General features: G+C 39.3%; 1 protein-coding gene across 1 annotated transcript; it reads right to left on the bottom strand.

The window, feature by feature from the left end:
* Window positions 1-196: 196 nt before the first annotated feature.
* LOC144667148 (transketolase-like) lies at window positions 197-10,815 on the bottom strand. The gene is made up of 12 exons (XM_078528541.1): window positions 10,604-10,815; window positions 10,436-10,506; window positions 8,450-8,496; window positions 7,880-7,993; window positions 7,137-7,234; window positions 6,396-6,587; window positions 5,073-5,200; window positions 4,084-4,274; window positions 2,810-3,131; window positions 2,079-2,293; window positions 1,045-1,261; window positions 197-668 (listed from the first exon to the last, which is right to left on the bottom strand). Exons 1-12 carry the CDS (start codon window positions 10,711-10,713, stop codon window positions 505-507), a joined length of 1,869 nt encoding a protein of 622 aa, XP_078384667.1. The 5' UTR covers window positions 10,714-10,815; the 3' UTR covers window positions 197-504.
* Window positions 10,816-14,365: the final 3,550 nt, after the last annotated feature.

The raw sequence follows: 14,365 nt of genomic DNA on the forward strand, positions 1-14,365 counted from the left end.
ACTTGCCACTATAGTAAATTTTGTTTGAACTAAAGGGGGGGGGGGGAGGTGTGTCAGTAGTTCATCTGGTGTGATCGTCCGGATGAAGGTAGTCATTCAGCCCTGAAAAAGACTGCTGTTTGTGACTGAGTGTTATTGAAAGTCACAGTTCCTTGTTAAAAGTCATACAGCAAAGAATAAAGTACAAACGACCAAGGCCAGAACGATTAATGAATTTATTACCTTTCTTTTCATTTCATTCTACAGCAAAAATAGATTTGTTCCTTCCTAACTACATTGCATATACAATTCCGTTAGAAAATGGTTTTATATTCGTACCACTTCATCGGCTTGTACCTTACATAAATTAAGACAGTCTACCAGGAAATAAAAAAGTACTAACACAACTTGGGTATTGGAGAATTATTAAGTGACTAGTTGAAAAATATATTGTCCTGTCAGTCGTAATAAATACCAGCGCAATAAATATCTATGCGCATGGTCATAGGTGTGAGGCCGCATCCTTTACAAGCCTTTGACAGCCTTGATAATGGCCTTGGCACTGATGCCATACAAATCAAGCAGGGCGTCCCCAGGCCCACTGCGAGGAATTCGGGGCACGGCCAACATACGCACGGTGATTCCAGTCTCCTCCGCCACAGCAGCACAAACAGTCTCACCCACGCCACCTTGAGTTAACAAAAAACAAGCAGATAAAAATTACAAATCAGTGTTTTCGAAAGAAAATTTTATATCCAAAGTTGCGAGAAAAAAGAACCGCCCCACTCGACTTTGATCGAAAAGAAAAATTTACGGCAAATACTCGAAAAAGTTAACGAAGGGTTTCCGAATGTTGTAAGCCAATCAAAAAAGAGCGCTAGTAGCGCCGAGTTTCCACGCCATCACATCGTCACGATATTACGTCACGTCACTTAGCAACCACTTACGAAAATCGCAGGCTCAAACAATTCTCAGAACGACGCGTACAACTAAAAAAGGCGGGAAAATACAGAACGTGAAAATGTTGCAAGTGTTAAAGAAATGTAAACAGTTTGAACACATTACCTTCAATGTAGTGGTCCTCTACCGTCAAAATTTTGCCTCCACAAGCCTTGCCGTGCTTAATAATGGCTTCTTTGTCGATTGGCTTCAAGGTGAAAGGGTCCAGGACTCTGATATGGATGTTTTCCTTCACGAGCTCGTCGGCTGCCTTGATTGCTTCAATCAGGGTCACTCCAGCTCCAATAACAAGGACGGAATCATTTGCGCTCTCACGGACAATCTACGAAAGCAAATAGCAGTTAAAATGACGTTTCTTGGAAGTATAGTGAAATAGCCGCGCTCAACTTGTTGCCCTTTTTGTAAGGGGGAGAGAAAGTGAAGGGAAGAGAGCATTTTTCAACGAACGGCAGGTACAAGTAGTCTAAGCCCAGTTATTTTTCTTCAGCTTTCTCGCGCCGTACATCACTGGTCTTCGAAATACAATCTCCTCCCCTTTTACTTCGTAGGTACATGTACGAACGTTAGCATGGCTTTCGCAAAGGAAACATCCATTAATTCAAGACGAAATTGTGCAGAAAGCCTAGAGTGCAATGAAAAAAACCGACGATCGACTAAAACGACTTTGGTAAGTCAAATGTTAGACGCATGGGGTGGGATGTAAAATAAATTTTTTTCTGTTTTCGACACCTTGGGATAAATAAGACCAAATTTAAAAATAGTTTGCCTTTATAAAACGGGAATATGATTGAAGAACATTTCCAACAAGTCTCTGAAACGGCAGTATAACAGCACCCCCTTCCTCCCCGTTCGGACCATTCCCCCTACACAACGTAAGTCAAAGTTTCCCTGAAAGGGAGAAAAGATCAAAGTGCTGACATGCCTACCCCTCCGAAATAACCTGATTTTTCTTAACCCTCTTTAGAAAAGCCAACGTTTTCCCTAACCCCTTTAGATATATTTAATGGATTAAAAGATGCCGACGGAGCAACCCCCTGAGAAATGACTTTGGAAGCCCCTTCAGAAGATCTCGTCTATTGGGGGAAGGCGTGGATATAAAATGGAGTGGCCCTTCTTACATAATGAGTTTGTTCCATTACCTTAGCTTTACCAATCTCAAAGGTTTCTTCATTCTTGTAGATGATGGGTGTGTTACCCCGCGTGGCCCTGATGTATGCAATGTCTTTGTAGTTAGCTGCTAGTTCAACAGCGCGTTCACATGCGACACCGTCGCTTGGGTAAAACACCACACAGTTGGGCACTGAACGGAACATGCCAATGTCTTCTAAGGCCATCTGTGAAGGTCCGTCCACACCTTAGTAACAAAGAGGGTAAAAAAAACTTACAGAAAGCTTGTCATAAAATCATTCCCTTGAGGGAGTCTTATTACAGAACCTTCCCCCCCCCCTTACGAGGGAGGTGTTCCCCCACCAAGGGTTCGTACCCTATTGAGCTTTTGAAATTCCATGACTTTCCATGACCTTTTCCATGACTTGGGTTCACATTTTTCCCTGACCTAAATTTGACCATTTTTCCTCGGAAATATTCAAAAATTATCTTGATTTCGGGTACGTTTTTACCATTCTTATTCCATACAATCAATACCATTTTCCATGACTTTTCACGACCCACACTTTAATTCCATGACTTTCTAGGTTTTCCATGACGCATACGAACTCTGCCCACCCCCACCCCATCCTGCTTTCGGGTGATTTCATGGCACTTATCCAGATAAGACATGTCCCTGTATGAGGGTGGGGGGGGGGGGGGGGTACATCATTTTTGTGCAAAAAATTAAGATGACAAAATCGATTGCAACACCTCCACTCACCAATGGAAACACCACAATGTGATCCACAGAAGTTAGCAGAAGTCTGGGATACAGCACCCATGCGCAGATGGTCAAATGTACGAGTAAAAAAGGCGGCAAATGTACTGGAGAAGGTGATGCAACGACCACGTGCAGAGCATCCCATGGCAACACCTATCATGTTCTGTTCAGCGACAAAGCACTCAATATGTCGACCAGGGAATGCCTTCCTGTAGTTCAAAGAGAAGGTGGAGTTTTTGGTGTCTCCATCCAGAGCAACGACACGGTCACAGGTGTTGCCAAGCTTCACAAGGCCATTGGAGTAAGCCATACGAACAGCAACCTACAAGAAATGGAAAATAAGGAAATTAAAAAGATTTGTTCTTTTTGAGTAATAGGTTAACCATGCCAACAGACTCAGGCTGGAAATTCTGTTTGGTTACTAACAGTTGGGCATTTAATTTTCAGCAGCAGTTGCAGGGGTGGATACAGGAAATCGAGAAACAGGGGGCTGTAACGTTTGACGTCAAAACTCTGGGGAAATGCTCCCCCCTCCCTAAAAATAAAATTCAAAGATCTCTGAGATACTATGTTTTGCATTCTAGATAAGTCTTTGAATATATTATTAAATTACCCAGACCAAAGAGAAGGCCTTGGCTTCCTCAGCCTCCCCCTATTTACAAAAATTTACTTAAGATCAAAATTTTTTTTCTTTTTTTTTTTGGGGGGGGGGGGGTATAATCTGCACTGGACAAGATTGCCATCCAGGGCGAGTTGCTTACAGTCAAAACACCTCAAGCATTCCTGTCAAGGGTGGATTAATATTTCAATGTTCAAATGGCGACTCGATTCAAAACTTGAATGTTGATTTCATTCATGCGACAGACACGTGAGAATTTGAACCTTTTCAGTGCACCAAAATGTCTCGCCTCTCTTTTGGTAATATCATAGGGTTGAAATAAAAGAATGTGAAGAACAAAATGATGAGAAAACACCATGTGTGACATTCGACGGTTGACAAATTCAGGTCGAATTCCCACATGCCTGTCACGTGAAGCCAGACAACAATCCAATCAACATTCGAGTTTTGAATAGAGTCGCCATTTGAACATTGGAATATTCAATTCAAAAACGGAATATTGAAGCTAAGAATGAAATCGAATTTGCAATAATGGAATCATAAATCCACCCTTGACAGGAACGCTTGAGGTGTTTTGACTGTAATGCCACAGAAACCAGATCAAATTTCAGCCTTACAAAACGCTTCACCTTGTACAAGCCTTGTAGTAACCTACCTTGTCTCCTATTTTGTAATTAGGTGGCTCTGATAGTTTAACATCAAGACAAACTGACGGAGCATCATCAGTGACAGGCTGGGGCCCCAAGCTATGCTCACTGCTGCTGATGGATGCCTTTATTAACTCAACAGCTTTTTTGCCTTTGTCTCCAAGGGCTTTGCCATGATAATTCTCTTCATCTTCAACTCCTATGATGAACAAATGCACAAAAAAACAATTTTTTTTGTAAGAATTAAAAAAATGGAAAGTTTAGTTGGTTTTTGACCAGACAATTTCCAAAATAAATGAAACGTCTTGAAAGGTAGTCCAAGATTCCATCTGGAATATTCCAGTTTCAAAATGGGCTTATCAGTTTTTTTTAATCTACCAGGCCACTGAGCTCAGTCGCAGGTGCTCCAAGTAAATTATTTCTGGTAAATGGAACATGCCATATCTCCTAAAGAATTTCTGTTTGGAGTTTTAACATGCCATTTGCTCAGACTGTGAGCCAACTGGTTTCCCTGTGTAAATGTAAACAACCTCTGTTTGTTTATTTTCTCTCATCACTGCTGTACTGGTAGGAAGGTGCAGTGACCTAACAGTAGGGAGGTGCAGTGACCTAATGCAGGCCAGAGTCACTGTATTGCATTCTTGGGCAAGACACTTTACTCTCATAGTGCCTCACAACCCAGGTGTATAAAGGGGTTAACCTGTAAATTTAATGATTGGGGAAACCCTGCAATGGACTAGCATCCCGACCAGGAGGGAGTAAAATTACTCTTTATAGTCACTTTATGCCACAGAAACTGGGATAAGCTCCAGTGTGACAGGCCTCTAGGCCTGAAATGCAGACTTCACCTTACCCCTACTGCTGCACTGGTAGATCTGGTCAGCTTCTAATATTCTGTGGGCAGTATTGTCAATAGTCTGAACATTCCTCTTCTTTTGCAGTAACATGTAAAGACTGTTTTAACTCAAAATTAACATATCAATCTTCTTAAACATACCTGGAACACCCTTCCCCTTGAATGTCTTTGCTAGAATAGCAGTGGGACGATCTTTGGATGTTTTTGCCTCATGGAATGCACGACAGACAGCTTCTACATCATGACCGTCTATTACAATGGTGTTCCACCTTAAAAAAAAAAAACAGTTCATAAGTTAGAGCAGTACACATAAAGGTACCCACAGAAAAACTTCACTGAGAGAAAAGCAAATTTAACTGCTGTTTATACAAGATATTTACTAAAAGTCAATTTTTTTTTATTATTGCAACACACACAAAGAAATACATCACAAAAAAAGTAAACAATACAGCTACTTACAGACCAATTGCATACAATACTTAAGATAAAATAACTTACACTTATTTAACACTTGTCATGTAATATATACAAAATAATACAGAGACAAATAAAGGGAAATATATGTAGGAAATAAAGCAATATGAGGGCTATGCATTAGATTAATATTTGAACATATTACAACTATGTTGTTATTTTTAATTTTTAGTGCGAGCAAAGTTATCTTTTATTTATTAATTGTGTAATAAGTTGCCCGGAGAAAAGTAATAATTGACATTGTAGCTAAGCTTTTAAATTTTTAACTTACATTTCGATTTTTAATTAGGTTTTAACTAGATTTTAAATTAGATTATTGTTTATAGTAGATTTTTAACTTTTAGTACATTTAAGAGGGCCAGATATTTATTAGTTGAAAAACTATTACTTGTTACCCTCAACAAATTAAGTTTGATTTGACTTGATTTGAAAGTGTTAAAAAGAGGTAAACAGGGAATAGGACAGGGATCATTGTCAGAAATGTGGATCTGTATTTGAAACATGGTTTAAGTCCAAGAGGTACTGATTCTTAAAATTTTAATATTCCATTAATCAGTGATATAAAGTGACACTGGCACAGTCTACAGCCACATCGCAGACAAGAGATATTCCTGTTTATTTGCAGGTTACTTTGAAAACATGCCCTAAGAGGTAGCATAAATTATTTTAAGCATTAATTCCTGTGAAAAATTTAAATAGAACATCCTACGTGATATCAGTAGTGTAGCAGCTCTTGTAAGCTTGTAATACTACTGGTCCTCTAGTGTAGCAGTTGCTATTGTTTTACGGCCTAGGGGCATTGTTCCTGTTTTTTGTTGTATTATTCTCTCTAAGGGTAGCAAGCCATTCATGCGAGACCTTGCTAGAGCTGCTACCCGACCCCAAAATGGCATAGCAGTCAAATTCTCCCGAAAAATGGGGAGATGGACAATGATAATGAAAAGGTACGAATGAGCATCCCTATCAGTGCCAAATAACATGTCCACTCACCCAAAAGCCTCAGTCCTTTTCTTGTATGTGTCAAAGTCATGCTGGAGCATGGTAGGGTCACTCTGGCCAAGACGGTTGATGTCAAAGATGGCACAGAGATTATCTAGTTTGTAGTAACTTGCAAAGTTCATGGCTTCCCACACAGAGCCTTCAGCTGACTCTGCATCACCAATCACACAGAACACACGGTAACTGAGAAAGAAGATACAGAAATTATTAAACATTACGTCATTAGTAGAGGACATTGCCCTGCATTAAAGCTACTGTGTTGAGTTAATTTAGTGGCTGGCACATCAATTTTTTTTCTGAGTTCAAGGAAAGGGAAAGGTTTTTAACAGAGATGGGACCCTTATGTATGAGGAAATTTAACTCTTGAAAACAATCATTATTCTCAACTCAAAAACCAACTTAACATGGTAGTCTTAATAATTTTTATCAGGGCTCAAAAGTAGTGCCATCCAGTCATCCAGGAAAGGAGATTTTCCTTTGAGTTTCGGGCAAGTAACTTTTCATTCTTACTAGCCTGATGGGCAAGGGCCCAGGCAAGACATCTGCCAACTAAATCGTAAAAAAGTAAACTAAGACAAACATGGAACTGCCCCCCCCCCAGGGCAAGTAAGATTTGAGATCTACTTGTCCAAGAGGCAAGCTGGAATTTAAGTTTTTTTTTAGCCCTGTTATTATAGTCACTGCAGTCACTCTATAAAATAATGATATAAATGTGTAATTAAAAAGATTTACCTTGCTTTGTCAAAGTACTTGCCAGTGTAAGCCATACCAGCAGCACAGCTCAAGCCTTGACCAAGTGAGCCAGTCGCAAAATCAACAAAGTTTAGTCGCTGCAGAACAGAAACAGAACACTTCAATTAGCTTCTAATATCTCCTTGCAATATCAATATGCTGACAGGAACACTGGTAACAAGAATAATTTATTTCAATGTAAAATTTATATTATCTTGCGCGATACTACCAAATTCTTACAAGTTCCTGGGAGCTCATTTCAAGGCATTTAGTTATGTGGTAGTAATAGAAAGAAAAACCCTTAGAGCAAGGATGGAACCAACAACAAACTCAACCCAGATAATTATGATGCTGGGTCTGGGAATGATCAAACCCTGGCCACATTTGGTGGGAGGGAGTGCTCTCACCACCATTCCTGCTCCCCTGATTAAATATTTTGATCTGCACTCCTCATGTACTTCCAAACTCATTTTATTGTCTAATGCTTTTAGAAGTACAAGTTGTGTTCTTTTTAAATGTTCTGGAAGTTAATCATTTCCAATAATAATTTTAAAACTATTGGAAACTTGTATTAAGGGGTGGGTTTATATCTGGCATAAAGTTTTTTGTTGGGGCGAAATGTAGCATGTGGTCTTAAGAGACCTAAGTAAGTAAGTTCTGTGATGAAAGATAAAGGGAAACCTAAATGGTTTAACATTAGAGAGGTTCACTAACTCATATCTAAAGAAAAGCACGGTACTCACAGGAGTAGGGTGGCCTTCCAAATCAGAATCAATTTTCCGCAAGTTAGCCAGATCTTCTACTGGAAACAGACCAGCCTCTGCCCATACTGCATACAGAATTGGAGCTGCATGGCCCTAATAAAAAAAAGATACAAATATCTCTGCTTAGTCAGATTAACAGTTTTGGAGAATAATGGTTTTCCCCTATTATGAACTTTATTGATTACCACCTTCTTATAATAAATTAAATGTTTCAACATCTTTTTTAGGGCTTGATGGGAAAGAGGAAAAATTCACACCAATTTATGGAAAGCCAAGGCGTTTCCCCATTGCCTTCTCAAATTTAAGTGAAAAAGAAGAATTGATCCAACCCTAAACTTGAGAATGCCTTTAATATATGAGCACACTGTTTTTAATGGCATAATTTTCATTGTAGAATGATATGCACAAAGAAGGGACAAACCAGTACATGCAGGTTATAATAAAGGGGTTCACCTCATTGAATGCACAATAATAGTTTAGGTTGAGAAAATTGTTTCTTAACATTAACAAAAAAAGATGCAATTGACTTCAACAGAATGATGCACACACCTTTGACAAAACAAATCTATCACTTGAAGCATCTCTGGGATTGGACACTGAAAAAGAGACTTTTTATTTTTAAATCAGTCTAAACTGTAATTTTTAAAAATATATCAAAGTCAGGCAAAAAACATTTAAAGAAAAATACAGAAGACGTGGAAATTAAAATACAAATTACCTATAGATAAACAGCATTGTTTAATTTATATGCAGGAATAAATCTATTGTTTTCCCACACTTCAATATGCCTCAGTGATGATGAGTCACCAGTCACTTTCAAGGTCATTTAATAGTAAAAGTTTAAGGGGCTATGCAATTAAGCCCATCTAGAAGGATAATTTTCCCAGGAAAGCCACCATATTTCCAAGTCAACAGTCTTAAAGATTGCATGACTTGGGTGAATATGGATTATATTGGCTCTCTAGAGTTTGTTTATACTTAAAATGAATATTCAACAGATTATCAGTTTCTTGCATATGATATTCAACAGCCTGGAGTGTAAAATACTTTAACAACTGAAGTTTACTCAGAATACTGTATCCTCTTTGAGTAACACTTTTGTGTCACTACAATTAGAAATAAAATGCAATCATAAATTGTCTTTGCAATAATTTAAGGAAAAGATTCTATCATTAAGTGGTCACTTAACAGAGCTGAAAAACAATAGCAATTTTTGCAGCTTCTTGTATTGCTCTCGGACAGGTGCCACACAATGGTGGCCACCTACTCCATGTTTATTGAAAGAGGCCTTCCAAGGGGTTTTGACAACAGGTGACATTGTTCCAAAAAAATAGCTAAAAATGTAGTGACGACCTTGTTCCAGAGAACCGACAGCCAACAGAAACTAGCATTGAAACAGTGTATATTTGCTACAGCGACAATGTTTCCCTCACCAAATACCTTATTATAGGAATATAAAGAAGCATTTTAACAACGCGAACAAAATTTACACGTAATAAAATTAACACAAATTTAAGAAAAGTTCTGGTTAAATGCTTATAGTAAAAGTGTTTACATCAATAAAATTAACGTGAATTTTTTAACTTTGCGTTAATAAGATGTATTGCTAATTTCCTATAATAAGGTAGGTGACAGGTGGGTTGGAAATGAGTGACAAAAAGACATCAGAAACCCCCTTGGAAGACCTCCTAAAAGCCCTGCCTGATATATGCTTGGCTTGATTTCTAGCCATTTTAGGAGTCTGATTGTAATCCTCCCCCTTTAACGCGGACTCACAAAATGGCACAGGTCATGAGAATTTACTAAATGATCACCAGTGGGGAATTGCATTGATTGTTGAGGCAATTCTCCTAACTAGTACTGTAAAAAATGTATGGAGGTCATTAAGAAGAACTTTCATGTTGACCATGAGGTTCAAAGGGTTAAAAGTTGTCATAACTACTTCAGGTCCCTCCTGGCATTTTCCTTTATAAATAACATTTGAAAAAACAATAACTACTGTACATCTAAACTATAAACTGTGCATTTTCATAAACATATTTTAACACCACTATATTACCCTGTTTAAATAAAAGCAGACATTAATTATCCTTTTCGCTGGGAGCAATAAGCTTGGAATTTCTGAAACATCCATCGAGTAATTGACTTTTAGCCAGCGCCGTAACTAAGCCACAAAATCCGTTCAGCAGAAGACGGAAAAATTGTGGTGCTTAACAAAGACTACGATTAAAATATTCAAGTTCTGTATTCGTTCCACAATGACAGTGCAAAATGTTCGTGTCACACATTGAAAATAAGCTCAGCATCAATATCTTATGAAACGAAACAAACATATTTATTTGAATTTTTAAATTACTCCTAATATATACAGCTTTCAATCGAAGTTATACCCGAGGCACTTTATCACAATTTGAAATGTGCACAACAATGTAGCAATATCGATTGAAGACCCTAGAAAATTTCAACACTAGTGTGTAAAATCTAGCGCGCCCGCACGAGATTTCCACCCTCTTGCAAAACAATTTTTTAACTCACCTTTATAACGCATTGTGTGGAAAAACAGAACAGACATTATTTCTGCGATAGAGCAGCACGAAGTTGGATGCCTGCAAAGAAAAATCAAGTTCGTTTAAACAACTGACTCGAAACGAAGGCTATTTGTTCGTTCAACCCGAATTTCTGCTATTGCTTCATGTGTTTTACCCTGAGCCAGCCGTATTCGTGGACTCGATGCTGTGGATTCGAAGCTTGTTTGCCATGTCTTTCAAAGCTTGGAGCGTTTTCTGGTCTGGTCTGTGGTAATCTTCTTCCATTTTGCCAAGATTTCAACCTAGTTGACTTCTGGAAATGAATAAAATTGGTTCCACTCCGAAGCTCGTTTGCAGCGCAAGTGAATGAATTTTCTAGCGTGCCTCGATCTTGTACATTTCTTCCACGTGATCTGTGACTTTTGCAAAATTTATCCTTTGTGGGGACGGGTAGGGAAGAGCAACTTATAACCGTGTTATTTCCATATTCTCTGCCATAAATGCCATAAAAGCCTATATTATTAGCGAAAATTTGTCGTGCCTAATGTCTTAATGTTATTATTTTAATTCGTCATTATTATCCTTTTAGCTTCTTTCCTCCTTCATTTCGGACAGGTTTTCATACCCCTCCCCCGTTAACCATTTTGAAGCATCCCAAGGGGCGTTTGGGTTCCCGAAGGTATGGAACACGCAGACGACACGCGGGACTCTAGCCAGACATAACACTGTTCAAGAAACTTTTAGATGAAAAAAAAGTCCACAATTTCGCAATACGCGAATCACAGTTATGCAGACTTTATGCGCCAACAGATGCCCAAAAGTCGTAAAAAAGATGCAACTATTGGTTTTGACATACGATAGCAAAATGCGCGAGGAAGCAGTGTCCATGCCATCATAATAATAATAATAATAATAATAATAATAATAACAGTTCTTAGCACGCACTTTACATACGTCTCAGTGCGTTTACATTTGAAATTTAAAAGTAAAAAAAAAACCCGATTTAAATTACAATCAGATAAAAATACGCTAAGGATAACCTAATTTAATTACAATTGATAAAAAATAAAAATAAAAATGACAATAAAAACATGGCGAACTTGTTAAAAATATATCGACCTAAATAAATATGTCTTTAAAAGTGTTTTAAAAGTGGAGACTGAAGGGGCATTCTTTACTGTTGTTGGTAGTGTGTTCCAAAGTCTCGGCGCAGCAATGGAAAAGGCCCGATCTCCGTATGTAGAGGTGGCCGATCTTGGAAATTTAAGCAAATTTTGCGAGGCCGAGCGTAGACAACGTGATGGCACGTATTGGTCAAGAAGATCTACAATGTATGACGGAGCATAGCCATTCATAGCTTTATAGGTAAACAACAAGATCTTAAACGAAATGCGTTCGCTAACAGGCAGCCAGTGTAATTGTTGTAGAATAGGGCTTATGTGATCCGTGCGCTTTGCCTTAACCACCAATCTCGCAGCAGTGTTCTGAATGCGTTGTAACTTTTGAAGTTCAGTAGAGGGCAAGCCGTACAATAGACTATTGCAATAGTCCAACTTGGATGTTATGAAAGCATGTACTAAGCGCTCGGTGCTGCTCTGGCTTATGTATTTCCTTACTCTACCAATGTTACGAAGCGCCAGGGATGCGTGACGGCAGATGTTGTTAATGTGGCTGGTCATGGTGAGGTGGCGATCAAAAACACAACCCAGATTACGAGCTTTGTTTGCGCAGGATACAATGTTTACGCCAAAAGAAATATTCGATAATGGAGGATGCCGAGTAAAGCGAGATGTGAGATGAAGAACTTCTGTCTTAGTCGGGTTGCAGACTAGCTTATTAGTGAGAAAGAATGCTTGGATATCATTAATACACAGCTCCAAATTGAGAAGCGCAGGCTGTCTTGCTGCAGGGTTCAAAATAATGTAGAGTTGTGAATCATCAGCGTACATCATACAGTCCAGGCCGTGAGCCTTGATGACGTCTTGTAGGGGTCCAAAGTATAGGGCAAATAACAGAGGACCCAAAACTGATCCCTGTGGGACACCCGATGTGAGAGGCTGCGGTTTGGACTCAGTATTACCAATGACAACCTTTTGTGAACGATCATTAAGGTAGGACCTGAACCAATCGAGCACCGTCCCTGTGAAGCCGTACTGTGTTGAAAGCCTATTGATGAGAATGTCATGATCTAATGTATCGAATGCAGCTGAAAGGTCCAGTAACACCAATAGTACCTCATTTCCATTATCGATAGCACGTAAGATGTCATTTTGAACTCGTAAGAGCGCAGTTTCTGTGCTATGGAATTAGATGTTGGACATCTAAAAACTTTTTTTAAAAAATTATCATTAGTTGGTTGCGTTAAGTGCAGGGTACGCTTTAAAAACATCTACTTATTTCTCAGATTTCCATAGGTGTTATAATATTAGAGTAAGTCGGTAACTAGGATACATCAAAACTCAGCTTAAATTTCTAGCAGTAAACGAACAGGTGCAGTGTCGTCATTTCAAATTAAACGTTTTATCTGAGTCAGTAATCAACGACGGACAGTCCAGTTGTTTCATCAACACTGCATTGTTTATTGCGCATCGGCAAATGTCAAAATTTTAATTTCGTAAAAGGAAAAAGCAAGCGTGAAACTGTGTATGTTGGGTGGGGGGGGGGGGCGTGCGGGGTAGAGGCAGTGTTGTTAAAGGAGGAGGATTCCCCGATTATAGCTTCTGGAGAAGAACATTTTTACTCAGGTTGTTCATAGAAGATGATAGGGTCTTCTTACAATGTACACCAAGCACAGCTTAGGATACAAAGCTGTTTTTTTCTTTTTGTAAGACCGCTTTCCCTGCCTGATCATATTTAAAGAGCTTCCACTTCATCCCTTTTGAACTTTGCCTTACCAATAACAACTGAACGTGCAGAAATTTGCGTATCGCGCAAAAAGAAGTGGAATTTGGAAAGTGAATGCCTGATTACATGTTTAGCCGAGCTGGCTCGGTTTCCGAGATCTCGGCAAGTACGTTGAAAAGAAAAAACAAGATGAGAAAATTAGAAGAAGTAAGGTTGAAGTTGGGGCAAGTGATACGAGTAAAACGCCATTGCTTTCGATCTAGCTTTTCTAGTGACAGTATTTAATATGTGCAGACGCGCGCGAAAAGAATGAAAAAAAAATCTATAAATTGCCTCTCTCGCCCGAACACATTCAATGGGAGTCTAATGGGCTTCCACTCAAGCCTTTTTGAACTTTGGCTTATATTACAACTGAACGTGCACAACTCAGCGGAAATGTCACAGTCTTGAAAAAAAAAGCCGAGAACACAAAGGGGGCGAAACTGGGAATTGGGGGTAAAACTGAATTCTCAAAGAGGTCACTGAGCTTTACCGTTTTTGCTTTTTTCAACCAAAGTCCAACATCTAAGCGGCATAACGTATTCTTTTTTATATCATGCCAGCTAACAGGGGGGAGGAGGGACGAGGAGGGGAGAGGCGACTCCCACCTGAAAAAGAGAAGAAGCTAGGCGTCTTTTTAACGGGTGAAAAGCGCACGGAAAGACCAAAAGAAACACACACATGCAGCACTTTAAGAGAAGCCGCATGCAAATTTTCATCTTCTTATCTTGTCTGAAAGCCGTCCAGAAGTAGGTGTGTACACCGCGTTCTCACACTTCGGTAAAATCCCGGAATTTAGACGGGGTTTTTGCTGGAACATTTTGATTTCTCCCAAACAGGACCATACCAAGCGGGGGAGGGGGGTGGGGGTGGGGGGGGGGGAGGGGGCAGAGGGGGCAGTTGCCCCAATCAGGAAAACTAAATTTCTAACGTAGTGTTTGATTTTGCTGGGCTTTTTCTTGTAGAGTTTGTACCCGCAGCGGTAGGCCTTGCCAACCGCACGGAAAGATCAAAAGGAACGCACGCTTGCAGCACTAAGGGGATGTCTATGAGA

The sequence above is a fragment of the Oculina patagonica genome, chromosome 10, assembly GCF_052425735.1.
Source record: "Oculina patagonica isolate OP01 chromosome 10, crgOcupat, whole genome shotgun sequence".
Taxonomy (NCBI): Eukaryota; Metazoa; Cnidaria; class Anthozoa; order Scleractinia; family Oculinidae; genus Oculina; species Oculina patagonica.

Bases quoted from the DNA above. Each gene is read 5' to 3' on its own strand.
- LOC144667148 (XM_078528541.1), bottom strand. From the start codon at position 10,713: ATGGAAGAAGATTACCACAGACCAGACCAGAAAACGCTCCAAGCTTTG. The intron at 8,497-10,435 runs GTGAGTTAAAAA...TCTCTTTTTCAG, and splicing joins CCACACAATGCGTTATAAAG to TGTCCAATCCCAGAGATGCT. The intron at 3,132-4,083 runs GTAGGTTACTAC...CATTTCTTGTAG, and splicing joins ATTACAAAATAGGAGACAAG to GTTGCTGTTCGTATGGCTTA.